General features: G+C 45.7%; 11 protein-coding genes across 11 annotated transcripts; 4 read left to right on the forward strand and 7 right to left on the reverse strand.

Annotated features, from left to right (window-relative positions):
- Positions 1-88: 88 nt before the first annotated feature.
- Positions 89-3,072, reverse strand: BGW36DRAFT_368022 (uncharacterized protein). The gene is made up of 3 exons (XM_046214943.1): positions 2,670-3,072; positions 1,004-2,588; positions 89-910 (listed from the first exon to the last, which is right to left on the reverse strand). The coding sequence occupies exons 1-3, from the start codon at positions 2,768-2,770 to the stop codon at positions 278-280; spliced, it is 2,319 nt and encodes a 772-aa protein (XP_046078314.1). The 5' UTR covers positions 2,771-3,072; the 3' UTR covers positions 89-277.
- Positions 3,073-3,118: 46 nt separating this feature from the next.
- Positions 3,119-5,246, forward strand: BGW36DRAFT_311369 (NCS1 allantoate transporter; the record flags this gene model as incomplete). The annotated part of the gene is made up of 7 exons (XM_046212475.1): positions 3,119-3,200; positions 3,272-3,457; positions 3,510-3,673; positions 3,737-4,049; positions 4,130-4,432; positions 4,497-4,747; positions 4,810-5,246. 7 exons carry the CDS (start codon positions 3,119-3,121, stop codon positions 5,140-5,142), a joined length of 1,632 nt encoding a protein of 543 aa, XP_046078315.1. The 3' UTR covers positions 5,143-5,246.
- Positions 5,247-5,658: 412 nt separating this feature from the next.
- On the reverse strand, positions 5,659-7,090 carry BGW36DRAFT_285509 (uncharacterized protein; the record flags this gene model as incomplete). Its single annotated transcript, XM_046210324.1, has 4 exons — positions 5,659-5,736; positions 5,799-5,898; positions 5,958-6,728; positions 6,795-7,090. The coding sequence occupies 4 exons, from the start codon at positions 7,088-7,090 to the stop codon at positions 5,659-5,661; spliced, it is 1,245 nt and encodes a 414-aa protein (XP_046078316.1).
- Positions 7,091-7,546: 456 nt separating this feature from the next.
- On the forward strand, positions 7,547-8,437 carry BGW36DRAFT_285434 (alpha beta hydrolase fold family; the record flags this gene model as incomplete). Its single annotated transcript, XM_046210316.1, has 1 exon — positions 7,547-8,437. The coding sequence occupies one exon, from the start codon at positions 7,547-7,549 to the stop codon at positions 8,435-8,437; it is 891 nt and encodes a 296-aa protein (XP_046078317.1).
- A 122-nt stretch (positions 8,438-8,559) lies between these two features.
- Positions 8,560-9,369, reverse strand: BGW36DRAFT_284990 (guanine deaminase; the record flags this gene model as incomplete). The annotated part of the gene is made up of 3 exons (XM_046210281.1): positions 8,560-8,838; positions 8,903-9,036; positions 9,093-9,369. 3 exons carry the CDS (start codon positions 9,367-9,369, stop codon positions 8,560-8,562), a joined length of 690 nt encoding a protein of 229 aa, XP_046078318.1.
- Positions 9,370-9,592: 223 nt separating this feature from the next.
- BGW36DRAFT_413544 (uncharacterized protein) lies at positions 9,593-11,059 on the forward strand (the record flags this gene model as incomplete). The annotated part of the gene is made up of 5 exons (XM_046219255.1): positions 9,593-9,735; positions 9,789-9,831; positions 9,882-10,063; positions 10,120-10,653; positions 10,709-11,059. Exons 1-5 carry the CDS (start codon positions 9,670-9,672, stop codon positions 11,057-11,059), a joined length of 1,176 nt encoding a protein of 391 aa, XP_046078319.1. The 5' UTR covers positions 9,593-9,669.
- Positions 11,060-11,622: 563 nt separating this feature from the next.
- On the reverse strand, positions 11,623-13,097 carry BGW36DRAFT_333034 (glycoside hydrolase; the record flags this gene model as incomplete). Its single annotated transcript, XM_046212872.1, has 3 exons — positions 11,623-12,308; positions 12,364-12,928; positions 13,017-13,097. The coding sequence occupies 3 exons, from the start codon at positions 13,095-13,097 to the stop codon at positions 11,623-11,625; spliced, it is 1,332 nt and encodes a 443-aa protein (XP_046078320.1).
- A 1,967-nt stretch (positions 13,098-15,064) lies between these two features.
- BGW36DRAFT_333037 (WD repeat protein) lies at positions 15,065-19,214 on the forward strand. Its single transcript, XM_046212873.1, has 4 exons — positions 15,065-15,966; positions 16,017-16,288; positions 16,337-17,167; positions 17,215-19,214. Exons 1-4 carry the CDS (start codon positions 15,436-15,438, stop codon positions 18,824-18,826), a joined length of 3,246 nt encoding a protein of 1,081 aa, XP_046078321.1. The 5' UTR covers positions 15,065-15,435; the 3' UTR covers positions 18,827-19,214.
- Positions 19,215-19,298: 84 nt separating this feature from the next.
- Positions 19,299-22,092, reverse strand: BGW36DRAFT_403228 (uncharacterized protein; the record flags this gene model as incomplete). The annotated part of the gene is given in 14 exon segments (XM_046218888.1): positions 19,299-19,481; positions 19,559-19,693; positions 19,760-19,899; positions 19,952-20,043; positions 20,099-20,279; positions 20,333-20,475; positions 20,529-20,656; positions 20,712-20,954; positions 20,986-21,255; positions 21,304-21,407; positions 21,427-21,688; positions 21,737-21,873; positions 21,925-21,975; positions 22,033-22,092. 11 exon segments carry the CDS (start codon positions 21,650-21,652, stop codon positions 19,299-19,301), a joined length of 1,845 nt encoding a protein of 614 aa, XP_046078322.1. The 5' UTR covers positions 21,653-21,688; positions 21,737-21,873; positions 21,925-21,975; positions 22,033-22,092.
- Positions 22,093-22,937: 845 nt separating this feature from the next.
- On the reverse strand, positions 22,938-24,455 carry BGW36DRAFT_393240 (putative Zn cluster transcription factor Rds2; the record flags this gene model as incomplete). The annotated part of the gene is made up of 5 exons (XM_046217786.1): positions 22,938-22,986; positions 23,037-23,233; positions 23,285-24,051; positions 24,110-24,383; positions 24,441-24,455. The coding sequence occupies 5 exons, from the start codon at positions 24,453-24,455 to the stop codon at positions 22,938-22,940; spliced, it is 1,302 nt and encodes a 433-aa protein (XP_046078323.1).
- A 1,145-nt stretch (positions 24,456-25,600) lies between these two features.
- BGW36DRAFT_457109 (mitochondrial peroxiredoxin PRX1) lies at positions 25,601-26,927 on the reverse strand (the record flags this gene model as incomplete). Its single annotated transcript, XM_046221952.1, has 7 exons — positions 25,601-25,841; positions 25,910-25,985; positions 26,061-26,258; positions 26,330-26,571; positions 26,620-26,739; positions 26,792-26,840; positions 26,902-26,927. 7 exons carry the CDS (start codon positions 26,925-26,927, stop codon positions 25,713-25,715), a joined length of 840 nt encoding a protein of 279 aa, XP_046078324.1. The 3' UTR covers positions 25,601-25,712.
- Positions 26,928-27,736: the final 809 nt, after the last annotated feature.

A 27,736-nucleotide genomic window follows, 5' to 3' on the forward strand; every position in this document is an offset into this window, starting at 1 on the left:
AGTGGAGCGTCGTCTAAACAGCCTTGGAGGCCGATGTAACATGAGACCAAAAACCTCCGATGAGATAGTAATACGTACTTTTCTATTATTATGACCGAGCAGATGTTTATATTTGCGTTCATTCTGTGAGGTTGGTCACGTGTAGAGCTACATCCTTTGTCTTATGGCTCATTCTGTCAGGATAATTGACCACCAACGGTTTTGGGCAATTACAAGAAACCATGTAATTGAAGATATTGAACTATAAAAATAAAATTGGTTCGCTGAGCGAAAAGTTTCAGCCCGGACCACAGTTTTGCGCCAAGAACAAAATATCTTCTAATGAATCACTCATCGCAAACCGAGACTGCACACCTGAGGCAGTGCCCATTGCTGCATCTTCTGGATATCTTCTCAGGTCATACTTATCTTGTGTTGAATCAGGCCATGGCCAATTATTATTATTATCGCTATCATAAAATGTCATGTTTGGCGGCGATGATACTAAAGTCGATCCCAGACGTTGTCCTGCTGCGTTCTGTTGATACAGTTTCTCACGGAAATTCGAAGAGCTCTGCTGAGAAACAACTTCCTGTTCAGAGAACACTTGGCCGACTAATCTGTGGATATCGAGAGCAAGCTTGTCCCCATCTATACTCGTCTCGCGATGATATCGATAAGAGTTATCATTGGTGGCAATGATACTAGGTCCTTCACCCCGTGCATCTGGATGTGTCTGTTCTGGAGCTGGTTTTGAAATACGATCTTGTTCCAGCTGAAGCAACAGACGAAGGATTCTCACTCCGCGCTTTGCGATCATGCTGGTCTCGCTTTGGCATAAAATTGATATCGTGTCACGAATGAGAGCGTGATGCTCGCGGTATTCGGAGTCGGAGGGCGATCGAAATCTCATGTCTAGGCAAAGGATTATCTAGTTATAGCCGATTCAGCAGGGAAAAAAGCGTGAAGAAAATAATTAAAACAAGCAAGGCCAACAGTACGAGATGGAGTGGATGGAACGCACACTAGCTGCCACGCTGAATGCGTGGTAAATCCACAAGTCTGGCCCATCATCCTTCGCAGCCTGTTTCTGCGCACGAATAATCGTCTTTGAGGCTGCAATACAAGTCTTGCGTGTGAAGTTGAAGGCAGGGTTGGTGAAACTCTGCCATAAAAATTTGCGGTGTATCATGATGATTTTGTGGGCGGAGCTGATGGTGAGACAATGTCGAGCCCACGGCACGTAGCGTGGCCAGGATGGCTCTAGGGCTACGCTCTTCAAACACTGGGGGATGTGCTTGCTTGCTAGTGTGCGCATTCGCGTATCATATCGAAGAACATGTTCATACTTTGCGTACATTGTATTTGATCGGCTTAGGTCGTCGTGCATCTGTGGCATAAGAAGGGCAATATCATATAGGAAACGGTGGTAGGTCATTATTGTAGGAACCTCATCGGGTAACGAGAGCATATCCTCGTCCATGCAATTACGAGGCTTGTCTGTGTTAAAGTCAAGTTGACGGATTAAGTAGGTTTCTGAGAAAGGGATTGAGAACCAATCCTGAATACAAAGTTCTGTCCAGACTCTTCGTCCGGTTTCCCTCTTTATTGTATTTGCTGGATGATCCTCACTTGAGCTTCCTAGGCGGTGGAAGCCTAGGCTCTGGGAGATTCTGACCGCTGATGCCAGCATTACTGAGTGACTGTTGGAGTGGCCCAACATATGCGCGCTCATGGTCATGGTCGTGATGCACTGCACCGCGTACATGGAGTGATACGCTGTATAGTTTGCCCGATTCAAACATATCAGGGCCGCTTTGAAGCATCGCTGAGCCATTGTTGCGCGCTCTTGATCCTCGAATCCCCACGAGCTTGCAACGGGTCGAGGAGCGCAGGCCATGCTAGCTGCAAGAACAGCAAACAACAGCGCCACCCATTGTAGATCTACACCTGAATGATCAATCAGCCCTTGGTGATTGTTAAGAAACAAGTCGAGTTCCTTATGAAATACCAGTCCGTGGAAAGATCCATGGTACCAGAGTAAACATTCGCAATGATACCTGACAATGGCTACAGTGCTCTGCTTTTGTGGAAGTAGCAGTTGTAGGAGCGAAAGCGAAGATTGATCTGACAGATGCAGCTGTGAAGCTGCTGGGTCTGCGGCTGCATCTTGATCTAACGCAACATCCCCCGAAAAGCGAGATGGCCCGCTGTTTGTATCAGAACCAACAACGTCATCGTATGTGGAAACTTTCCTTCGGCCCCAAGCTAAAAACTCGAGAATGGTCGCGGCATCCTCGACTCCTACCGACTCGGGACTTGAAAGGGCATGGGTATAAGTGCCACTCTGTCGAGACCTGTGATCGCTCTCCGATAGTGCCGGTGTGGCATTCGCCGTGTCCACGGGAGTATCTACTGCAACAGATACAGCACTGTCTTGGAAGTCACAAGCGGATGAGGGAGGCTTCCTGACTGCCTGAAGCGTTTCTTGCAGATCGCGGATGCAAGCGGTCAAATTATCCGCGAGCACGGCTGGATCGGCTGGAGTAATTGCAGGCGATCTCAACGCCGCCCTTCGGTGTTGCTCATTTCGGTAGCAAGCACTTCCACTACCATTGTATTATGTGTGAGATTATTATCCCCAAGTGACTATTTGGTCCAGGTTTTAGATCCCAATTGCGGTTTCTTACCGGCGTGTGCAGTTCCGGCAAGGTAGTACCTTGTCACACTTTATCTTGCGTCTGGTACACTCGGAGCATGCCAGTCGTTTCCGTTGTGCGGACGGATTCATGGCCGACGATTTCTATTGTTGGACGGCTTCAGACGGGACTGGTCGCACAGCTTCTCGGGAAAACAAAAGTGCCGTTATACTTATCGCAGAAGCAAAGCCAGTGATATTATATGCATATCAGCCTATCACCTCGGCCGAGCTCTCGGACTTGATTAAGAACCAAGAGCGATATCGGGCAGATTGCAGATAGCAAGATAGCAAGATAACCTCAACCCTTACATCTTATCACGCTAGGGCCAAAGAGCACACGTGATACCCATAAAGCGTTCTTAAAGACTAGGCCAGGTATGCCGATCGTCAATTGGTATTTCTGTTTGGAATAATAAATTATGAAGACTGAAACCCGCGATGCGTTGGTTCCAGCCCAAAAAGTGGGCGCTGCCCAAGCAGCCCAGCAGCATAGCCCCAGAGCATGTGTGGAGTAATGCGGGTTAGTGGTATCCATTCTTCTCCCAAGCCCACTTAAAGTGCTTAGAGATTGACGCTTTATTTTCAATATAGATCAGGACCCAGTTCCACCTGAGAAATGGACATGGACCGGCTGGACTTTTACCCAGTACTGGCTTTCGGATTTGGTCACCGTCTCGACTTGGTCCGCAGCAAGTTCGGCCTTTGCCTCTGGTCTCTCTGCGACAGATACTGTGCTGTTGACTCTTGTCGCCGCAATTTGTAATGCAATTCCAACTGGTAAATAATCCTCAACTTTTCCAGTAGTATGCATACTGACAATCAAATGTAGTACTCAACGGCGCAGTGGGAGCAGATCTGCATGTTCCATTTCCAGTAGCTATTCGTGCAAGCTATGGAACCTATTTCGCTTACTTCTGCGTTGCCTCAAGGGCCATTCTTGCGCTTTTCTGGTTTGGAGTTCAGAGCTCCTTCGGCGGGCAATGTGTAACTCCTGTGAGTGGCAATGATTCGAAGGTCTGCTACACGTATTCCTCTAACAAGCAGGGTTTATTCCAGATTATAACTGCTATTTGGCCAAGTTATGCGAATCTTCCAAATCATCTTCCTGCATCAGCGGCCATTACTACACAGGGAATGGTGTCCTACGTGATTTACCATGTACTCCAGGCACCTTTCCTGTTCATCCCAACACATAAATTACAATACATGTTCATCTTCAAGTCGGCTCTTGTCCCACCTATGGCATTAGCCATGGTTATATGGATCAGTGTCAAAGCTGGAGGAGGGACCGAGTTGTTCCATGCACCTCCAACAGTACATGGCTCCCAGCGCGCCTGGTTGTGGTTGATGAATATGACCTCAATTACCGGTACGTACCTCGGACAGCACATAAAAATTGTTTAACGTTTAGTTTCTTGTGTAAAGACAGCAGTTAACGACATAAAATAGGTGGTTTCTCGACTTTAGCAGTTAATATATCTGATTTTTCTCGATTTAGCAAGAAACCAGGTAGCCCCTTCTGGCAGCTACCAATGATTCCCCTTTTTAAGGTTATAACTGGTCTCTTTGGCATTATTGCTGCAAGCGCCTCACAGAGAGTTTATGGTACCGTTCTTTGGAGTCCGTTGGATATTATTGATCAATGGAAGGGCTCATCTGGCGGCCGAGCGGCAGCATTCTTTTGTGCTTCATTGTGGCTGCTTGCTCAGATTTGCAATAATATTTCCGCTAATTCGGTTTCATTTGCCAATGGTATGTTAAACCGATATCTCCTGGCAGTATTGGAAAGAAATCATTAATGGTATTTTTTTTTTAGATCTTACTACGATGTTCCCTAAGTGGATCAACATCAGACGTGGTATGGTTGTGTGCATGCTGCTGGGCGGATGGGCACTTTGTCCATGGATCATCATCAAAAATGCCACTACATTCCTCAGCTTTATGGGCGCATATGCCATTTTCATGGCGCCGATTGCAGGAATTCTGTTCTGCGATTATTGGCTCATCAAACGACGAAAATACGACGTTCCAGCCTTGTACGACCCGCGTGGAATCTACTACTATCGAGTAAGTTTCTTCCTCGATCCTCTGTAATTTTATTGCCAAACTAAATGTAGAAATGAATCTAGTTCGGGACAAATTGGCGTGCGTTGGCATGTACTCTAGTTGTCGTCGTCCCCCTTCTACCAGGTCTCGCCAACGCCGTGACGCCTCACAACGTCCATATAGATACCGGACTGGAACACTTGTACTCTATAAACTATCTATATGGATTCGGTCTTTCGACGACGTTGTATTTTTCTTTGAATTACTTTTGGCCGCATCGACAAACTCTCATTCCGGCTGTTGTACCAGGTGTTGTTGTTGCCCATCTAGCCGCTGCCGATTCGGATATCGAGAGAGATTCGACAATACTGGGGGGCGAGAAGTCGATTAATAATTCTATCAGGAAAGTTGTCTAGAACTGGATATTGTATTTCTTAAGAGAGGGTAAATGAGCGTGATGATTGTTTTGGCTTAATTTCTATACCTGAGAATGATTCGGACATCGTTTTTGCCTCATCCAATGCGCATTAATATTTATATAATACATCGGATTGTTTTAAAATTTTGTAAAAAGAATCTTATCTTAAAGAATAGTGAAGATATGGAATTAAACATAGACAAATGCTAGTCTAGGCTAACGATGTAGATAATGATCCGTATCTGGAGGCCGCCATTGGCCTTCTATTGTCGTAAATTAACATCTAGTCTTTATAATTTATTTATACCTAAATCCTTTGCCTAATATAGTTTGAATTGAATATATACGTGAGTGTGCTTCTAAATAGTTGACTTCCTTCCTACAAATATCATTACATGTTTGATATTCCAACTACATATCAACCCGGCTTTAAGAGTATGTAACCATAAGTACCATTTCTGAGCAATAATTAGCCACGAAGAAAAAAAGAAAAGAAAACGCCATAGCCTGCTCTCTATCCAGACGGATGGTCGGAAGCAGCAATGTTACACTGGTGCATAACGCGAGGGCCATAGGACTCGGGAAATTCAGTCTGCGCGAGTAAACTATTAGTATGTGCTTATAAATGAGAAAAACTAGAAGGAAATCACATACTATACTATGCCAAAGAGCCCTATTATACCAAAGAATAACATCTTGCTCCTGGTGCGGGTGTGCGTAGATATTTTCGGGGGACAGGACAGGGCTCATTATCCTATAGCCATAACTTATCAGTTTCAAACCATCTTTTTGTTTGTATGAGACGCAACATACCTGTGCATGAACGCCCTCACCTCCTTCAAATCAGTCACTATCTCCTCCTCCCCATCAGGGGTATCCTTGAGATACAACTTGAAAGCACCCTGTCCATGAACCTGCAATGATTTCTCCCCAGTCACCGGATTCGTCCAAACCATGGGATATATACAAATTTTATCCCTGGTCCAGGGCGACAATTCCTCCAATGGCTTCTCAAGACCTTCAGTCTCAATGATATGGCCCAACTGTGCACTTCTCGCCGACGACATCCACTGAAACGCATGTGGCGCATACTCTATACGACTATGCATAACCGTGTTACGTAACTCAGGATCAAGGAGCTCCAACGCCTGCGACCCAGCAACCATGGCGGTAGCTCCCGGGGCAATCTTCATCGTCCGACCAGTCCCATCACCCCAGTGTACTGTGACATCGGGGCCCTTGGGTGTACGCACGGCGAGTAAACAGCCAACGCGTGGTGGAGGAATGTTGTATAAAGACCCATCCCAATGCCACTGGTAGAAACGACTGGCACCCTGGTCCCGTTCTTCCTGCGGTAGATGAGGTGGTATATGGAAGTCGACATGATTAATGCCCTTTACTTTGAATCCGGCCGGAAAGTCGAAGTGATTAGGCGGAAGTTCTCCGCGGCCGAGAATGTGAACTTGAGGTTGAGCGTTGATGGCTGGGCGATTGGGGAGACCATATATGGTGACCCCGTTCTCTTGATGCAAGACTGGATCAGCACCATGGGCAAAGCCGCCCGTTGTTTCTTCGGGGTCGAAACTAATTATTCCCCCAACTATGTCAGCAACAAAATCAAACACGGGCAGAATTAAATTATAAACATACCACGAAGTCAATCGGTATTGCTGTTGGGGCGTCAACATCTCGGGCTGCTCCTTAAAGACAAGGAGCTTATGCCGGTGGAGAGCATCAGAAATTAATTCAAAGTCGGCAGAGGTGAAGTGGTTAAGATCTATTCCATAAACCTCGGCTCCAAAATTGGCCTTGCTTTCAGCTGCATGTTGTATAGGGACAATTCGTCCATTGCTGCTTTTCGCTTCAGGGGGTGTGTACACCTCTCTCACAGTGAGAATTTTAGGTTTCTCGACTTCCGTGGTCGTCGTTGAGAGAGCGAAGACCATTTTTCATAGAATAGTAGTTTTTTGCTAATAGTTTATCGTTGGTAATGTGAATGATAACGGACAGTGTAGTGAACATGGTTCCTGGATCTTATAAACCCTAATAACGCCTCGGCTTTTTTTTTTATCAATAATGCTGCAATACTTCAACTAAGGAAAATACGGCCGAATTGAGTTCTTCTAGGATTTCTTGTAAGTTTACTATAGATAAATTGTTCCGTGTAAACAAGTGTATTTGATAAGAATAGGGATATCGTTATGTTTTGATTCGCTTTGGGTGGTTTGCACGGGTGACTCGGCCGACCCCGGACCCGAGTAGATATTTCCATGCAAGCAAGGCGATAGACGAAATAAAGAAAAATATTTTCTGCGAGTAACCTCATCAGCCATCTAGTTTCCTTTTTTCTAGTTTCTTTGATAGAGCAAGAAAATCAAAAAAATCTAAATACTCACACCACAATGCTCTCACAAATATCCTCGTATTATCAGGTTTCCCCCGAAACCAATCTCCATGCGGCCCAAACCGGAAATCCAACAGGGCCATTGGTAATACTTCTTCATGGCCTGGGAGGTTCAACAGAAACTTTCGTCCCAATTCTTCCCTACCTTAACCCAGAGACAAACCGAATTGTATCCGTCGATCTCGAGGGATTTGGAAAAACAGGTCTGTCATCATCGGACATCGAACTTTCCATACCGCGCTATGTCGACGAGCTGGAATCTCTCGTGGCACTTTTACAAAAACCTGCGGAAAGTGACGATGCAGCAGCAGAATCGACACAAAACTCCACCCAACACAGAGTGCTCATCATCGGGCACAGTCTCGGATCAATTATCGCCATGCATTACGCCGCCAAACACCCAGAACACACTCGCGGCCTCGCGCTACTCGGGCCCGGCCGATCAATCGCCCATATACCAGCCGCCAGAGAACGGATGTTGAGTTTAGCAACTAAAGCGCGAATAGAGGGTATATCCGCCGTCGCAGAGGTGGCTGCAGTATCTAACTTCCCTGCTCAATCTGGGGTTATGGTTCCGGAAGGACTGCGCGAGAGTGTTCGACAGGCAGTAGCTGCATGTAAAGCCGAAGCATACGCAAATACATGTGAAGCTGTTGCTGGCCTGGATCATTTAGACCCGAACTATGGCCTAATTAATGCGCCAACTTTGTTATTGGCAGGAAGTGGTGATGTGATATCGCCACCGGAGAGATCGGTGGGATTAAAGGAGTTGATAGGGGATAATGCTTGGGTGACGGTGCTTGAGAACGTGGGACATCAGATGATTTTGCAAGATCTGGACGGGTCTGTAAAAGCGATTAGAAGTTTGCTGGATAAGGTTAATGCCTAAGTAGCTCATAATCGTGCGTTCAAATAATAAACTTTATATGAGATCTTTTTTATGATCTATATAGAAAATCAAAAGAAAATAGTATCTTCATCCACTCCTCGGAGACTATTATAGCTCAACTCTTATTTCCCTGTAGACTTCTTACAACTCGTCCCATCCTGCGAACGTGAACACCCCTTCGGGCATGGATAACCTGGATCATACTGCCACAAGAAATATGGATCCGTCTCATTCGTGAGTACATTGCCAATCAATCGAGATTGATAAGGTAAATCAAAAGAAGCCTGAAAGATATCTATTGAGGCAACACGAATCTGACCCCAACCTTTCTCAATCAGGGTATTAATGGATGTCCCATATACGTATTCACGGAACCCAGACCATCGGATGGCGGAGGCACACTACGTTATTGTTAGCACGCTTAATTCATCATTCAATAGTAGAGTGACGGAATGGAAATCTTACCATTGGACAACTCTCCGCATTTGTGTATAGAGTCAAGTCGGCGAATGCCGACTCGGCCGCGGATGGGCTCAGTCGGAATCTCCCGTGCGGGTCAGTCAGAACGGCGGTACAGTTCTTGATAGCAGCCATTTCACCTACACAATATCATCGATATGAGGAAAACACTGCGAGTCGATATAGAAAAACTTACCATGCAGGGATGGATTTCCAGTCTGGCTATTCTCATTGACACCTATGCACACCAGGTCCCCTAATCCATTACTGTTCGTATGGTTTACAATGACTGTTCCAAATGCAGCAAACGGACATGATGATCCGCTGAGCTCTGCTAACGCTTCATTCGCCCGACGCATCCAGTACGCCCGAGTAGCGAAGGAAATGCTGTTGATGCTGAGTGTTGGGTCAGCGATTGACGCTGTCGCTGCAATTGCGGCAGAAAGACCGGCCAGGATGAGGATGGGACGCATTGTTTACAGCATTCGACAAACTATGGCTAGCTTTTAGAACTTTGAATAAATAATGAGAGCAAAGTTCCGAGGCAACTTTCAATATTGGTTTTGCCTAGAGATATTAAACATTGTTTAGAGACTGCCGAATGTAATACAAGCTTATCAAATCAATTGATAGCTCGGCCGGGGAACGGCCGAGATGTCCCGTCGCAAGATAAGGCCTACAAACAAAAACACATATGCAAGATATAAGTGACCTATTTGTGTTGACGGAAATGTAGGTTTGGGGTGTACTAATTACCTACAAGAAGCTTCGCAATGATGACTGAATCAATCTCTTTCACTGTGACCGCTGTTGAGCGGAAACCCGAGGAAAAATACAATGTCAGTCATTCGTATCGTTGTATGAAATTACGGGAATTGACTTGAAGAGATAGTTCGGGGCTTTCGTGACCGGGATTGATCTGAATAATATATCCGGTTAGTCGCGCTACTTTAATAAAGAGTGTGAATTTAACAATATATGCTAGATGACGAAGTTGATCGTCTCAAAGCCGCAGTGTGGCGTCACAAGGTCGTGGTTGTGAAGAATCAGGAGAACCTCGATCCTAAAAACCAATGGGAGCTTGTTACGAGGCTTGATCCCAAAGCTACAGATGGCCACAGCCACGGAAACATAACCAATTTTCGGGCTAAGGGTGGGCTCTTGGCAGTATGTCCATTCTTGAAATGAATGTAATCCAAATCTCTCATACTCGTGCTATCTAGCAAGGAAGAGAAGTCGTCGGCATTCCAGGAGCCGAAAATGTTCGCCTTATCGGTAAGGGTTTCCAAGGAGAAGATCATTATGGAATAAAAAACCACACCGTAGAGCGTGGCCTCAGCAATGACTTTCACGCCGTTCCTCCATCACCAAGCGATTTTGAAAATGGAATCACACGTTTTCAGCGCTGGCATATTGATGCCCCATTGTATGGGAAGGACCCCGCATGGTTCACAACCTTACGATGCGTCAAGTTGCCTCGCGGAGAGGATCTCACTGTTGAATGGGCAGATGGGTCTGGTCTGAGCATGAGATCGCCGGCTGGACGAACTGCATTTTTCAGTACATCACAACTCTACAGCATGCTCACGCAAGAGGAGAAGCGACTAGTAGATCATAGCTGGGTTGAGTATGCTCCTTTTCCGTATAAATGGATTGAGCGTTGCAAGGGAAACAGCAATGGGTTGGGCCTCGCAGAAGGAGGTACACGTTTGACTATCGAGGAACTTGGAGAATATGATGCTTCAGCTGTAAAAAAGGTACAAAACACCGACTCTTTTTATAGGAATAGAATAATCGTGCTAACTTAATTAGTATCCCTTGGTATGGGTGAACCCCTTGACGGGAGAGAAGGCCTTTCAAGTTCATGGAATCTGCGCACGACGACTGCATCTGAGCAGCTCCAAGGACGAAGAGCCCCGTGTAATCGATGATGTGGAGGAAATTCGTAAATTTATACTGGGGATTCAGAACAGGATACTGCGACCTGAGTACATATTTTTGGCTCCGGCAGAAGAGGGTGATATGGTGATTTGGGATAATTATGGTCTTTTCCACTCTGCTATTGACTATCCATTGAAAATGGGTCCGCGGTCTATGCATCAAGCAAACATTGCAGGTAGCATTGGTCCGAAGGGTCCTGTCCCGATTAGCTTAACGGCCTAAGCGGTCTGGTTTTGATAGTATCGATTGAGTAGTGAGACTAATGCAAGAACTCAATGTCATTGATTTATTAATGTGAGATGTGAGCGACAATATGATAGTATTGAGGACTAACTACAAAGCTATCTAGGTGAGTATTTGTGGGCCCGCGTTTGCCTATAGCAGGGAGCAGTGTCTGTGACACCTAACAATTGGTCAATGTGTGAAATAGTGTGAACAAATACATATGGAAGGCAATTTTTTGATCTACAACTAGATAAACTGATATTTACTACAAATAGTAAATGTAATATATGTATTATATGTATTATATCAAATTAGTCATCAAGGGTATGCTCAATATGATAATTATGTATATTTGTGTGTTTATAAACAGTTTTAAAATTGTCTACATAATACACATGTGTCTAAATGAGGTTTGCTTGGATAATTAGAATGCTTATCAACATCGAAGTGCCTTTATAAACTATCTTCAGCATATGAATATATCTCAATTGATGTACATGATAAGTGATATATGAATATGGCTAACACAAAGCAGCACATATTCCCGATGTTTAGATAACTCAGGACATACCAACAACCACATAGTTATAGTTACAAAGCCCCGAAGTATCAGCCAGCACATCTTTCGTACCAGCCGCAGAAATTACCACCTTAGAACCATTCGCATCATCAACAACTTCCACGCGCTGACTATCCGCGCTGGCAGCGACAAGCCCTGTAACTGTGCCCCCATTCAACCCTGCTTGGCCTTTAAACGAGCCTATAACGGAATTGTTACTATAGACATTAATCGTATAACTGCCCGAGCTAGGTAGAACAACGGCATAGTTGATCGCATCCTGCGCATCGTTCCATCCGCTAGGCTTGCCCAGCGAGTCGCTCGAACACGATGATGTCGTGAGCAATGTGCGGTACCACATTACGCCCACGGGATTTCCATCCGCTGTCGTGATGTTGCTTGGATCGGTGGCCCCAGATTTGTATGCAGTAATGAACGGTGTGATGATTTTTTGCCAGCCAGTGTGATCAAACCCGTCGGCATAGCCACCTATGTTACTGCCCGCGATTGACTCGTCCCAGAAACTGCCAACATAGTGCCCTTCTCCTGCGTCATTCCAAGTGATGACTTCAACGAGGTCTGGTTGCAGGGAGAGTATTTGAGACATGCGGTCAACAATATTGGACTCGCCGATTCGGTACCAGTTTTGCCCGGAGTCAATGTGCTTGAATTGGAACGTCGACAGTGCTGTGTATTTCGTCAGCTTAATAATAATGCGAACGACTGGATGACGAGGACTCACGCATCATGTAGATTTTCCCAGCAGAATGCGCATCACCAAGAACACTAGCATCCACCGTGTCACTGACATTTACTACTCCGGCACCCACAGTGGGCCAAGCAGTTTCCCACGAAAAAGCGCCGTCAACAACGGTAAACGTGCTGAAAAAGTCTGTGGGGTAGTTACTTGCATCGTCGAAATCGGGGACAAAGAAGACATCAATGCCGGCACCGCTCAGCACATCCTTGAACGAATTCGTCCAGCCCGAATTGGGGTCTGATGCGCCAAAAGTCAGGGTTCCGCCGTCGAACGTGCTGACGAAAGGCTTGCTATCATATGTATAGTAGTTATCGTGGCCGACGTATTGCTTCAGAATAGGTATGAAGCTTGATGGGTCAGAGAAGTGGGTCATATCGAAGCTGAAGAATAGCTTGAAGTTGGTGCCGGCAGAGGCATTGAAAAGTGCGCTGACCGCGTCGGTAGACCAACTGTCCGTGCTCATCACGTTGAGAGCAAAGGCGTCGAAGCCTGCTGTGATGGCATTTTGGATGTCGGTGTTGGCGTGGTCTGTGGTTATAGTGCCGACCTGTTCGATATCTGTCAGATATGTGCCGTCAAAGGGATTGAACGGGAGTAATGGAGTATTAATATATAATATTGGTTGTAAAACATACCATGTAGTGGGCAAAGACTGATTTTGCAACAGTTTGGTTGCAGAGATATGCCAAACCAAGCGCCAGGTAAGTTGCTCTCATGATTTCTGTTTATATTGAAGTCTCTTGGTGGACCTCGAATAGTCAAAATATGTAGAGCAGTTATGTGTATATGTGACTTAATATCCAAAAATCACCAGAATAATTCCGAAATCTTCCAAAATAAAAATAGAGCAATTTGCCTCCCGGAACAGAATCCCGAATAGTATGAGGATTGAACGAGTCTCGATAAACAATCTCGAATATGGCACGCCCAGGTGTCAAACAAAGATAAAAAGAAAAAGATCAGAGTGGGTGTATATTTTGTGGTAAAAATGTTCTGGACGCACTGTTCTATAAGTACTTCACAGTAGAAGATGTCTCGTGAATAAATAATTCAAAATTCTTGCACGGACCACTCATACTGTCCAATCCATAACGATGGCTCACTTAAATTGCATCTAAACGATGCTTTGGCGAAATTTTTGCGAAATTCTGGGCGAGACAAGCACGATTTAACCGCAATTTAATCGAAAGTTTCAGCTATGCGTCATCTCGTGTGCCACTGTTGGCAACTAGTCGTGGGACTTGGGGCGAAATTTGTCTGGGGCCTAGAAATGTAACATGGCGAATACAGTATATGCATAGCAAGGCTGTGGGTTTTTACTATTAGATAAGATCCTATACGAAGTGCTCAATTTTGTCTATTAAGACTGTCTTTAATTATTTTGAACCTGTTGTGGAGTTGTGCTCTAGCAGTAATCACGCATTGATATGATTGACAACTAGTGGCCCCGTATGAGGATCTGATTTAGGGTTACAGTGGCACTGAAGTAGTTCTAATGAAGTACTAAGGGCTAGTGCTTACACTAACCAATAATAATTTATCACGAGGCCTAAATGATGGTAATATAATCAAAATACTTGTAATATAACCGTTATAGCAGGATATTTTTCGGTTTTTAGCTTAGTCTTATTAGTATTGGCACTAAAGCGCGCCTGTTTAGCGCTTCATTATAAAACTACTTCAATGCCACCACTGTACCAACGGAATTTTGACGACGATGATTGATTGATACTTTTACCCAAAGAGTCAAAAAGGAAATGTATAGTATATTTGAGGAATTCTGGAATGCTTTAATGGGATAAATCTCAATAGCTGTACTCTTATGTTTTATAGTACAATAAAAATACTAGCGATCACTAGAAACAGCACTGTTTAAGGTGAGAGAACTTTATTGAATAACAGCAAAAATATTTCCTTGCCCTGAATACAGCACTTGGGGGTTATTAAGTGGGACATGGGCACAAAATATGACGACTTTTTTGGTGCTAGGCCTAGTCGTCCCCTGATTCAATAGCAATATTAACGCCTTTCGCTTTGTGCTTTACCCCATTTAAACGGCATCTTCGGTTTATTGATAACCTTATGTTTTCATTTCTCAGATCTTTCAAAAATTTCCACGAAGACCTTTCTCTCTCAATATAAATGGCCAACTCGTGATAAGCGGCCTTCGGTACACACTCGCCATATCCAGCTTTATGCGCTTTCATTCTAGATATGAATTGTCAGTCCCTGAACGGATGGCCACCTCAAATGAAAACCAAGTCTCGGTTAAATGCTTTGTGCTTGTTTAATCCAATGGGAGTCCAACCCTTTACAAGTTCCATTTATAGACCACCCGAGATGCTGCTGATAGGCCATATAGGCAGTGAAGGCGAGAAAAGAGAGAATAGTAGATGTCGGGTCTGGTTGAAGTGGCAATCCGAAGAGGCTGACATATTACATATGTAATAATAACGGCAAATAGGAGACCCGACGTAGCATTGCGATTTATGCTTATTGCTGAGTGACCAAGATGCATGATATGATTGGCTGGCTGGGGAAACGGTGGAGCGGCAATATGGCAGCCAATCAGCGTCTGCCGTTTCTCGCACTGGAAGAGCTTGGGGAAGCACTAGACCCGAAGCGGCAATGCACCAAACAAATGGACGGCAGGGACCACCACAGCTCCTGCACAGGGCTTATCCAAGCAGCAATCACAATTATAACGACTGTTTGCTGATGCTTTCACACTCACCGCCACAGCTGCAGCTGAATTCCATTCCTTACCTCGTGCAACACCACTCCACTCCCTTACATATTCCCTTTCTCCGACGAATCTTCCGCCATTCACTCTTGCGCCTGGTCACGCCGACCGTTATACCCCCTCCTTTTCGTCGTTCATCCGTAAAATCGCCTCAACAACCCATCGAAACTGGATCAGCCTAGAATACCATGTATATGGACGTCAAAAAACCAGTCCGATTCTTGCTGTTGAATTGATTGCCTGACCAATGACTCTACATGACCACCCTGTCCAGGCCATCGACCTAGCACCGACATATTCACATCGGTGGGATGGCTAATAACTCGTGGAGCGCAAAGGGCAAAATACCGGGATCTGGGGCATCTCTGAAAATAACACCCGCCAATTCTCCCATATTGAGACCGGGTACACGATCGCCTAACAAACCTTCGCCTCACCAGTCTACCCTGACTTTACAGACCGTCATCGGAACTACCACCGCTACCCCAAATGGCTTCTCTTCTCATGAACCGAGTAGGACATTTGCCTTGTGTGTAGGTTCTGCGGCGATACTTGCGCAGGTCGAGGAAGATGGGATAGTTAGCCAGCGCTTTTTTCGCGCGCGCCCAACAGCCCTCCCGATAAACCCGGTGGTGTCGTTTTACAACCAACCCACAAGCCCTGTGACACCAGATAACCGATATAGATCAATTGCAAGTAGAGCTGGAGCTGCAGGCGGCTTCACTCCTACTGGCGATTGGACGGACGGTAGTACCTCACGAACATGGACATCGAGGGAGAGAATCAAGGCGGTGACCAGCGTTGCCATAAGTCCGAATGGGAGATTTCTAGCCGTTGGAGAGGTAGGCTTATCATTCAAGTAATGATTTCGACGGTATTCTGATAAAAGCAGACCGGATATAATCCCCGCGTGCTCATCTTTTCTGCGGCGGCTGACGCATCCCGCGACATTCCCCTAACAATTTTGACGGAGCATTCCTTCGGCGTACGCAGTCTTGCATTTAGTTCGGATTCACAATACCTAGCGACACTTGGTGACATGAATGATGGGTTTCTATTTGTCTGGGCTGTCAATTTGCGAAGTGGCGCTGCCAAACTTCATTCTGTTAATAAATGCACATCTTTCATTCGTGATATGTGCTGGATGGGCCAGACGTTGATCACGTAAGAGCAATATATCCACCCCATGCGAGTTACACTGACACATTTTAGGGCAGGAATACGCCATGTCAAAGTCTGGAGGCTTGATGCACGGCCGGGATCGCCATCCAAGTTACGGCCTAGTGCAGAACCATATGTCAACTCACCTAGCACTTCTCCGAAAGCATTAGCGGGAAGGAACTGTCTTTTAGGCCCCCTTGGCGAACACACCTTCACCTGCATTGCCAGTGTATCTGATTGTGAGGCTGTACTATGCACTGATAGCGGCGCGGTCTGTTTCCTGGACGACACCGAAGACGCTCAAAGGCTCTCAGTGGTTCAATACGTCCCATTTGGACTCACATCGGTGACTTGTGATTCTGAGACTGGTGTAGTCTGGCTTGCTGGCCGGGGAAGGAAGATATTCAAGCTGGACTTGGGTTACATCCGTGAATCAACGAAAACCAGGTCACCGACTCCAAGTACGACCAATGAAGTCAACAGCCCCAAAGGCAAAACTCCCACACTTATTTCTATGGCGTATCTGTCTACCCATATCGTTACAGTAGACTCGACACGAGCTATCCATGTATGCCCTGTGGAGACATTTGGAAGCGAAGACGAGGACAGCCTAAAGCAGAGCCTAATGCCAGCTCATCGGGAGCCAATCTTGGGAGTTCGGCCTTTGAAAGATCCGAACCCTTATAAAGCTGACTTTTTCACTTGGTCTTGTGAGGGAAGCGTGAACTTCTGGAATGTTGAGGGGAAATGTCAGGCTTCGAACAAAGTTGAAATCGAACAGCTATCTACAGGGGAAGATGAGGCAGCAAACGAACTCAAAGTTTTACGAGTTACGGAAGACTTCAACGCATTTGTATCAGGTGACCGCTACGGAGTGCTGAGGTAAGGAATTTCATTTTCGATATCCTTCATATACTGACAGGATTCAGAATACTGGCTACGAATCCGTGGAGGTGCATCAATGAAGTACGAGCCCACGGCTCCGAAGTCACCGATATTGTGGTCCAGTCTGTTTCTGGTCTTTGTCTGATCGCTAGCTCCGGGCGAGATCGCATGGTGCAACTTTTCAAGAAAACAGAGCAGACTTTTGAGCTCATCCAAACGATGGATGATCATGTAGGCGCAGTTGGGGGTTTACTCTTTATGAATGACGGCGAGCGATTACTCTCGTGCTCTGCTGATCGTACCGTGATTGTTCGTGAAAAGGCTAGTCGAGGGGCTGATGGGTCGACGACGATTGCGTATTTAATGTCTAAAGTTATTACGCTGAAAGTATCACCGATCTCAATGACTCTTGCTCCTGATGACCCTGACACGCTTGTCCTTTCCACTATTGACCGTCACATACAACGGTTCGATGTTTCGTTAGGCCGACATATCCATTCGTTCAAAGCTTCTGACCCTGATGCAATCGACGCCGTCGTGATGGGCTCATTGACAGTAGCCAGCGAAATCCCGGCCCAAAGTCCACGTCTTTTAGTCGGTGTCTCAACTACAGACAAATCCATCAGAGTCTACGACTTTGAACGCGACACATTATTGACAAAGGAATTCGGACATTCTGAGGGCGTCAGTGATGTAATAATACTAGAGGGCAAAAAGAGGGACTCGACAAATGAGATCTGCCGCACGCTAGTCAGCACTGGCTTGGATGGGGTTATCATGATTTGGAGTCTCTCGGTTCAACAGCAGCAGGTCCAAGAGCTTTCACAAGTCAATATCCGCGAGGAAGAGGAGACGCCTGTGAAAGAACTAACTGCAGCAAAACCGCCTCTTCGCCGTATTCTGTCTCGATCCGAGCTGGCTGGATTCCGACAGGATAGTCCATTGGGAACACCAACACCAATTCGGGAGTCATCGCCACCTCGAATACGCAAAAAAACCTCCCGATACTCTCTCGCCCCGCCGATACCCAAGAACGGCAGCCTACGTGGCGATTCACCACCACCTCTACCTAACCTTCGTCGTTCCCCCATGCCATCATTCGACCCCAGACGATCCCCATCTCCACCTAGCCCCAAAACCAAGCTTTCAAACGGGGTGGGCCATCGATCAAGCATGACCAACCTCCGCCGCCCATCCATCGATTTCCGCTCCTCATCACTACGAACAAAATCCACCGGACCCAGTGAATTCGGCAGCCTGAACATGTCCACCGAACAAGCCTGTCGCACTTTACGGGCATATCGGAAAAAACTCCAGGGGGCAGGTGAAAATCCGCGATGTGCGAAGGAACTCGAACGCGAACTTCAACTCACAATCCACGCGCTTAATGAGCGAGCGAAGCGGAACAGCTCAAGTCCGGATACCGAGAATGACAGTAGTGAAAAGGAGAATCATAATACCAGTAATCACAACCACAACAACAGCGCCAACAGCAATAACAATATGCTGAATATGGAAAAACGACCTGTCGCCGGCACTACGCCTAATAAAACCCCAAGACTTGCCAGACGCGTCCCGTCGACGCCACTGCTGTCAAGAACAGGGCCGAGTAAAGCCTCCCGAAGCCGTTCGTGGGATGCTGATGGAGAGGGCTGATACGACGATTACATTCTTTCCTCATTCAAACATTCTTCCGGTCATTCATTCATTCATTTCTCTTCTGGGTTCCCTAGTATTTTTTCTACTATCGGCTTTCTGTTCACATATGACAAGCGGCAACGCATTATTTGGCGGGTTGCTCCTTGGTTGTTTGTATGGGTATTATTAACGCGTTCAGGATTATTCCATCATACGTTGACCATATTATTGATGCTATGACGTTGTTTCTTCCCAATTTTCGTGCCGTCTTTTTCATTTTGTGGGATTTGTCTTATTCGTTTCTTTTCCACCACTTTTTATTATTATCCCTTTTATATAGACTAGTTCGAAGATACCCAGTCCCGCTACTCTGGATGAGTTGGGATATTATATTCTATCATTTCTTTCACATATTAATTATATATAAATCAATCGTAACATTGAATATATCCTGGATCCCGTAGATAATACCTATCGGAAGTAGTATATTTCACGAAGGAATTGACGGCTCGACGTCCATAGTCGCTGAGAGGAACGTAGTCGCTTCTACTTTGAAAACCAAGAGCTGACGATACCGGTCCGCAGGCCATGTATTCTCATGTTTGATGTTCTGCGCGTCGAGGATGGTTTGGGTTGCTTGGAAGTGACGTATCACTTCGGAGTATGATGATTCCTTTACTTGAATAGTCAGTAGGCTGTTTCTGTCTCATAGTTTTGTAATGAATGGGAATGGGAATGGGAATGGGGTACCTTTCTAGATGAATTAGTTTCCGTGCGGGCTTTCGCTGCGTGCAAGAGGGTTTGGAGATAGAGACATGATAGACGATGGTGCTCGAGATTAGACTTAACGTCTGACCCGATGGTTTCGGGGTAGAGGTTTGTGAACTGGTGTGAAGTTAGTTTAGCTAGAGGCTGGGTTCTAGCAGAGAGTCAAGATACTGAAGAACTTACCCTGAGAGAAATACCGAGTAACAACAACGTATGAGAATGTCCAGCTTCTTTAAACATCTCCAGCGCAATCAGATAACTACAGCGTGCGAACCAGTCGAGATCGGTGAGTTCGAAGATCTGTTTCTGAAGGATGTCGAAGACTATCGCGTTAGTGAGCTCGGTTTATGATCACTGATAATGCGGTAGAATGACCTTTTGAAAAAATCTCGTAGATCTGGCTGATCAAGTTTTCGACGTGTTTTTGATTCTCGCGGAACTCAATAATGATGATTTGGATTGCGATTCTGGATATCGTTAGCATGGCGAGTGATTGATGGGTGGATAGCACTCTTGTATTACCGGAATAAGTCAAAGCTGAATCGCCCGTTTTTATATGTATCCAAGCCTTCGTCAATGAGGGTCTGGGTGATTTGCAAGGCCTGTTTTCTCTCATGTAAACATATCGCCGCGGCGATGGCAGCTACAGTGTAATGCGGTCCTTCGTTTCCCATGTCGTCAATCCATTTCAGGAGATGGGCAGCTGTATTATCGTGAGATAAGCCTTCTTTTTAGAACTAATGATAATAAGCTTACCCGAGCTGGTCTTTTTCTCCTTGAGATAAACTTGGTACATCAGGTATGCAGTTTCCGAGTCTCTGTCATGTTCAGGCAGTAACGTCCAAGCACGCTCGACATCGACGAAATCTACAACTTGAAAGGCGCAAAACATTCCTTTTCTTGGAGAAATATCAGTTAAATTACTTTCAAGAGTCTATGAAGTACTTTCTACCTGAGTATTCTTGATCGGTTCACCATGCTAGCGTGCTGGAATAGGTCATGTCGACCAAGACTGCACCATGCTTGCGCATGCAGAAAATTCTTCTGCAGGGCATATGATTCAACTTGTTTCCAGATTATCTTCACTTAATTTAGTACTAGACTTTTATGATAGTTCAGGGAGGGGGATGTATACTATTAGAGATGCGTCACTCGCGGCATTTTCCAACGAGTTTGGTAGAGCGTCGCTGAAAATATTTGCCACGGTTTCCAGAAACTTTGTATACTCTATGGAGGACCATGGTGTGGAAGTAAATAGTCTAAGTAGCACAACAAATATCTGCTCCAGCCATTTTGTATTGTCAGAGAAGCTGCTTATCATTGCAAGCAGGTTTTCAAGGGCTTCGAGGGCTTGGTTAGAGCTGTTGTGATCAATACCCTGCTTCGTCAATATTTAATATAGCGCTTACCTTGAGCCTCGCAGTTTGAGGATGTATCGCAAAGATCTTTTCTGTCAATGTGATGTTCAGACTGGGGGTGATAGTAATACCTTTTGAAATTGCGAATGGTAGGTTCCATAATTGCAATGTATCCCATAAGCGCTGACACGTCAACATAAGAGAATTGTAGCCGTGCTGAACCACATCCTTACCTCGATGGAATGATGCGCTGTCTGGTTGTTCCTCATTTGACATATATTCGAGCTGAAAAAGGAGAACTGAAGGATGCTTCGGATGACCCTAGAACTACATTAAAAATTTCAGAAAGTAGGAATAGGTGGGCTCTACCTTCTCAATTTCCCGACATAGTTCCTTTGCTAAAGTAGTAAAGGCCACAGACGCTTTGGATAAATCGGAAACAGCTTGATACGTTTTAGTATCGTCTTGAATTGCTGGTTTGGTTGGGCATACCGAGTACGTGAAGCAATCCGAAGTGTATTCTCTTGCAGTCTTCATACAGACTGTTATATTTGTGGAATATACCGAATGCGTCGGATATCTTTTGTAACCACATCTCCATTGAGTCGACGCGGCCGTGTTTTAATGCCAGCCGCAACGCCGTCTGACACAACTCGACATATTGTTCCCCAATAGTCGAGTTCATTTCAATGGCGCTTTTGGAGACCCGTGATAGCATTTCGTCCGCCAATTCGAGATCTTCGTTCTTCAACGCCTATCACCTCTTAGCATGTCCAGGCAGTAATAGGAAACGCTATATTACTAGCAAAGCGCGCAGAATGTGATATTTTGCCACGGAAATCAGAATCTCTGAGTCGGAAATTTCGCAGATCTCCAGAATATCCACTAATAATGCAGCTTGTTTGAGAACCCCTGAAGCTTGATCGCCCGCATCCAACCCTAAGAGTAATTAGCAATATATCAACAGCCTTGCATATAGAATATCCCAACCTAAGAAGATATCGGCACACTTGACCAAAACCTTGAAATATCTCTGATCATCTTTCAAAGGTATCACATTAGTCATTTCCAGACATATGATAGTATCTAAGAAAATACCGGATAGGGTTTCTTCATCTTTCAAAATACAATTTGCCAGAATTTGGCACGCAAGAAGAGGGACTGTCGATCAATAAGGTACTGCACCTGTATACAAAATCATGTCTTACCTTGAATCAGAGAAATTGGGGCAGGAAGTTTATCGTCGATGCGCGGTAATAACCGGTTGAAAGCATTCCACAGTGCAGTGCCAGATGAATTGAGGAGTGTGAGAGAACGAGAGGACAGTGGCGATGTATTTAGGGGAAGTTTTTTCAAGGAGCTATCGAGTCCTTCGACGACTTCCGAGGTCTGTATCCACGAGGTGAAGGATGAGATGTCTTCCATCTGTGATAGCAGGTCCGCAATGAATGCTAGCAAAACAGCTGCGTTAGCAATGATATATAGTGAAATTTGCATGAAAGTGGCGATATTTTTGTTTGAGTGAACTGATCTGAGGATGTGGAAGACAAACCGCACACTGAGGTAGCAACCTCATTCGGGTCACACTCGCTCTTACTGTCCATGACTACAAGCGAGCAAGCTCACGATTTTCTTTCGTTATATTTAAATAGAGAGGCAAAGAAAATTAGGAAGACAACGTAAGAGAAAGGGGAAGATGAAAGGTCGCAGGACCGAAAAAGTAAGAGCGATAGAGGGCGAGGTCGGTCTTTCCCGCCGTGTCAACTACAGCAACCGAACAATATTACACCACCAGCGGGAACATAGTTATATAAATCTATTTAAATAGATAACTTTTCAGATTCAAATTTGTCAAGGTTATAGATCTCCAAGATCTCGATTTCGATTCAATGTACAAGGTTTCCTCAGGTACGCCAGACTGAAATGGTATTTATCCCAAACGCCACATACAACATGTACCCGACAGACGATGACAACCACAACGAATTAATTCGAGACACAGCTCACTTGGGTCGCTGAGAAGGTAAAAAGTTACCTACAATGAGCGCTGGACTGTATCAAAGCATTAGCACAGAACCCCTGGAAAGAAAAAGTAGACTTACATAGCATTGGGATCGCGACGAATGGTAAAGGAGAAACAGCAGGGAATTCCCTTTTTTGAATCATCCTCATTGGGACTCTTCAGTGTGCAGCTAGTAAGCATAGCCTTTTGAGAGCCGTCAAAAGCGATAGCGCCGAATTTCTCCCAGTAGCTGACGAGTTGGTCCTCAGTGATGATTTGGTGGAGAGCCAGCTTGCCCTAATCAAATATTAGTATTAGTTCTGTTCATAGTAGTAGGGCGCCTCATACATCTCGCAGATTTTCAATCGGAACGTTAATCAACTCCGCCATCTCCTTGTTGCCACGGAATATCTCCCCGGTTCGCCGCCAGCAGCAAGCCGGTATAGCCATACTAGCAAAAACTCGGTCATACTCCATCAAACTGCGTTCAAACCACATCTCAGAGAGGACGAGTTCGATATCGGTCAGACTCTGCATGCGCTCACGGAATTTGGGACGGAATTTGTCTAGCTGCCGTAGAATCTTATGGCGGAGGGCGGGCTGCATGTGCTGCTCCATGTATTGGTTTAACCGTGCGTAGCCTTTTACGTAGTTGAATGGTCTTAGCATCCCAGCTTCATATTTGGCTTTGAGCAGCTTGTTCATTCGTTCCTCGGGGGGATCCATGCCCGAGGGATCCGCAGCGGTTAGATAGTATTTCTCGCGGGCTTTGTCATTTGGTACGGTGGAACTGTTGCCGGGCGGTTGAATGGAGTTCTGCGGATTCGGGTTCTGAGCAGCTGCTAGCTGGGTCGCTTTCTGCTGTTGAGCGAATGGTGCATTGTTTCCGTTTAAGTTCGTGGTCATGTTGATTAGTGAAGAGTCCGAGTATAGGCCTTGAAGGTCATCACTGCCAAACATTGCGTTGTCGTCCATGAGACTGTTGCTGAGAAAGTCGCCAAGCAGGTTGTATTCATTGGTGACTTCGGGGGCGTTGAACATGTACGAAGGATGGAATGTATGCATATCCTGGAACTGGTTCCGTCCGTTTATCGGCCAATCACCGTAATTGTATACTACAAAAAGTATAAGTCAATCTATCTCCATCAAACGTGCAAAATCACTGCAACCCACGCTGTGTATTGGCATCTAAAGGCTGACCGACAGGGGTTGTAATCGATGACGGCTGTACGGTCTGTGCCGGGTCTATGGTAGAAGGGCGAATGCTGAGCGGGGAATCCTGGAGCATTGGTTGTCCAAGATCGGGCAGGCCATGCGAAGCCGCGAAGTCATTCGAAGCGACATCTTCCTCCTCATGGTCGTGGCGGGTTTTCTTGGTGGGTTCACGGGGTTCGTCATGGCACAAGTGGCCGATATTGCGCTTGATGCATCGCGAGCAGGGGCGGTCCTGTCGACAAATATTAGCCATGGTCGGATGAAATTTTCTCAAAATAAATGCACCTACCGAGTCGCACGTCATATGCTGCGGTTAGAATAAGAACCAACAGTTAGCCTATGTTGTATTCAATTTGGTGGTTTGTGAAATTGGTGTTAAGAACAAAATAAATCTTACCGAGCGCCTGCAATACACGCATGCTATCGCAGCCTAAATCAGCATCCATTCTCTTATCGCATCGTTACACAGATAGGTGTGTACACATACCATGATTGACTTTGCGACGCTTCTTGGGCGAGGCATGCATCTGGCCGGGGGCTGCATCCGCCTTGGCAGCGAGTGCTGCTTGATCGGTGGCCTTCATGCTGGCACTATCCGGGGCCGCTTGGACAATATTATTTTCTGTCGTTGCGTGTGCTCTCTCCTCCGGCGCAGTTGTCTCCATTATGATGCTGCAGGTCCTACGCCCTCGGGATCAGGCGCGGGGAAGTTCGGAGCGATGGTCCAAAAGCAAGGGGAGCTGGCGGCGGGAGTTATTTACGGAGAGGCGAGCTGTATAGCCAGACCCCTGCTCATGGAGAGTTAGGATTTTGGGTGCTGGGTGCTGTGTCACGCAATTATTGTAGTATTGTAACAATTGTTAAATTGTTATCGACCGAGGATCATTCTTGATGCTGCCTCGTGCCCCCCCGCATTTGACGCCACCGCCCAATCGGGTTGCGTGGCTTATGTAAGTATCTTTCTAACCGCATAAGCGGGAGGCTTCACATATTATCGGTTTTTAGAGAATTAAATATTCCCTTTTCAATTTAATGCATTATACCCGGCAGAACAAGGCTTCTCTTTCACCAAGGATTTTCTTTCCTAGGCATACGTCGATTTTGTTGTCCAGGAATTGGTTGAGATGAGCTAAGTGGGACACATTCCATCATACAGCCAATGGTATGAGCCAGCCAGCTGACCGAAACGGGTTTGAATGCCAAGCCACGCTAGTTCCTAAAGCGGCAATCGATGGTGTATAATTCACTATGCCGACGAAACTCATCTGTATACATCTCTACGGCCGTTGAATTTATAGCTGCTCCATGGGCTAAGCGGCTGTGGTATATTAATATGCTTCACAGTCCAATTAGAGGGCGTGGAGGTGATCTTATGAGGCTCAAGTTGATGACACTGGGAGGATATGAACGAGGAGATGGAGGCCGAAATAGAGGTGGAAGACGATGAGTGCTATTCGGAGCTATAAGTCAGGCACACATTTGCAGAGACCTTATATATGTGGAAACCCCCAACTTCATCACAGTTATTCTGATCTCATATAAGTGTCATTTGCTCATCAAACTACATCTTCAGAAACTCCTCGGTCGCCTCTCCAGAGATTTCCTCAATGGTCTCTACGTTCGTATCCTGGACTTCAAGCTTACACACCCGGAGGTAGGGCTTCAGAACTTGATACCCAGGGTATTTTTCCTATACAGAAAAGTCAGAGACGAGGGAGCCGGATTGAAGTCAATTCTGAACTGGAAAAAATTACAAACCTTAGCTTTCTTATCATCGTACTGTGGGGGCACAATCGCGTCCGCTCCTGGGATCCAGTTTGCAGGCGTTTGGATACTTCACTCATTAATCAGAATAAAATTGAATACCCTGTTTACCTTGCAAGTGCAGCGTATGGGTGAGAAAACTCACTCTGCTCGGGCTACTGTCTGCAGGCAGTCGATGACCCGCAAGACCTCCGCAGTATTGATTCCAACATCCGCCGGATAGCTAAAGATCAGTCGGAATTTCTTCTTAGCATCGATAATGAAGACCGTCCTGGATTTGAAGGCAAGTCCTTCGCCCACCCGATCGTCTGATTTCACTGCAGCGGCGTCACCCTCTCCTAGCCTGTTATGACCAAACGAGTTAGAGCTTTTATACTTCTATTTCTGAAATCAAACAAATTATTTTGCACTGACACATTGAAAAGACGGGAAATCCCTCCCGTCTTGTCGCTGATGATGGGGAAGAGGAGTGGCTCATTGCTGATATCATTGATATCACGCACCCAAGTCTGGTGGGATTCAAATTTCCCGTCATCGTTAAGGGTGTTGCGAGTGCTCAAGGCAAAGAGCTTGACGTTGCGCTTGGCGAAGTCAGCTTGGAGGAGGGTGAAGGTAATCAGTTCGGTCGTTGCGACCGGTGTGAAGTATGAGGAATGCTGTCAGTTTATAACCTCTGTAAACTGGCCTGACAGTTATGTACATACCATCTGGAAAAGCGAATACGACCGCCCAATGATCCTATAGATCGTTTTTGTCACTTTTTGAGGCGTAAATGTGGTCACTGGGAGAGTTACCTGTAGTTGGTCATAGAAATTGATTTTTCCCTGTCCGGCACGGTTAGAACGTAGTGAGCGAAAACCTAACCCCTAAATTTACCTGCGTTGTGTCCGCATTGAAGTTTGGAACTGTATGTCCGAGACGAATTCTATGGGATGAGCATTAGCGACGGTAAAATTGGGGTATTGAGGCGGTTTGTTATAGCTTACGGTCCACTTGGTGCCTTTGCCGCCATCTCAGCTAGTTTTGCTAGAAATATTCGAGAGATTTGATACACAGTAGAACTGACCAAAAGACAACAGCAAGAGCCGCAAGAGTCAGGTAAATACCAGTTGACACCTCTAGGCTCGCTCCAGCTTGCTAGATGGGATAAAAGGGGCCATAGAGAAGAGTAATCCCGCGGCTCTATTGTTCGATTCTCATTGGATGGCAAGTTCAGAGCAACTCCTACATATTTACCCATGTCTTTATGCAAGCCACTGGATATATTAAAACCGGATGACAGCGGATGACAGAACCCATGTACAAAAAGCCAGCACTGGAAGATGACTGCATTAGAGCTTGCTGGTTATTGGGCAGTTGTAGTTTGGACGTGGCTCACCTACCCCTCCTTCCAATTCTCTACTATATCAGCATCTGATTCATAAAATAGGGGGTCTCAGTAGGGTTATTATTACCATTACGCAAGTCTAGTTCCGTATCGAGCCTACAGGTTACGATAGACACCAGGTCAGTCGGGAGTTTAGAGGCGATAGGCGGATGCATCTCGTATCATTATTCCCTGATCTTCCATGGGATGCATTGACCACTAGAAGAACATGAAGTCGTACTTCTTCGGAGTTTTCTTTTTATCTGGGACTTTGCTACATCTGGAAATCTCAAAAAACAGCCAGGTGCGTATGCAAGACTGGCTCTAATGAATTTGTCAAGATCCCTGAACGATATTTTTGATACTAATGCTTGCAGACACACTAAATACATATCCTGAAGATTAATTGGAGCCTATAGTGGCCTTCTGGAAAGCCGTATGGCTTTCCATTCCCA

The sequence above is a fragment of the Talaromyces proteolyticus genome, assembly GCF_021365285.1.
Source record: "Talaromyces proteolyticus strain PMI_201 chromosome Unknown BGW36scaffold_1, whole genome shotgun sequence".
Taxonomy (NCBI): Eukaryota; Fungi; Ascomycota; class Eurotiomycetes; order Eurotiales; family Trichocomaceae; genus Talaromyces; species Talaromyces proteolyticus.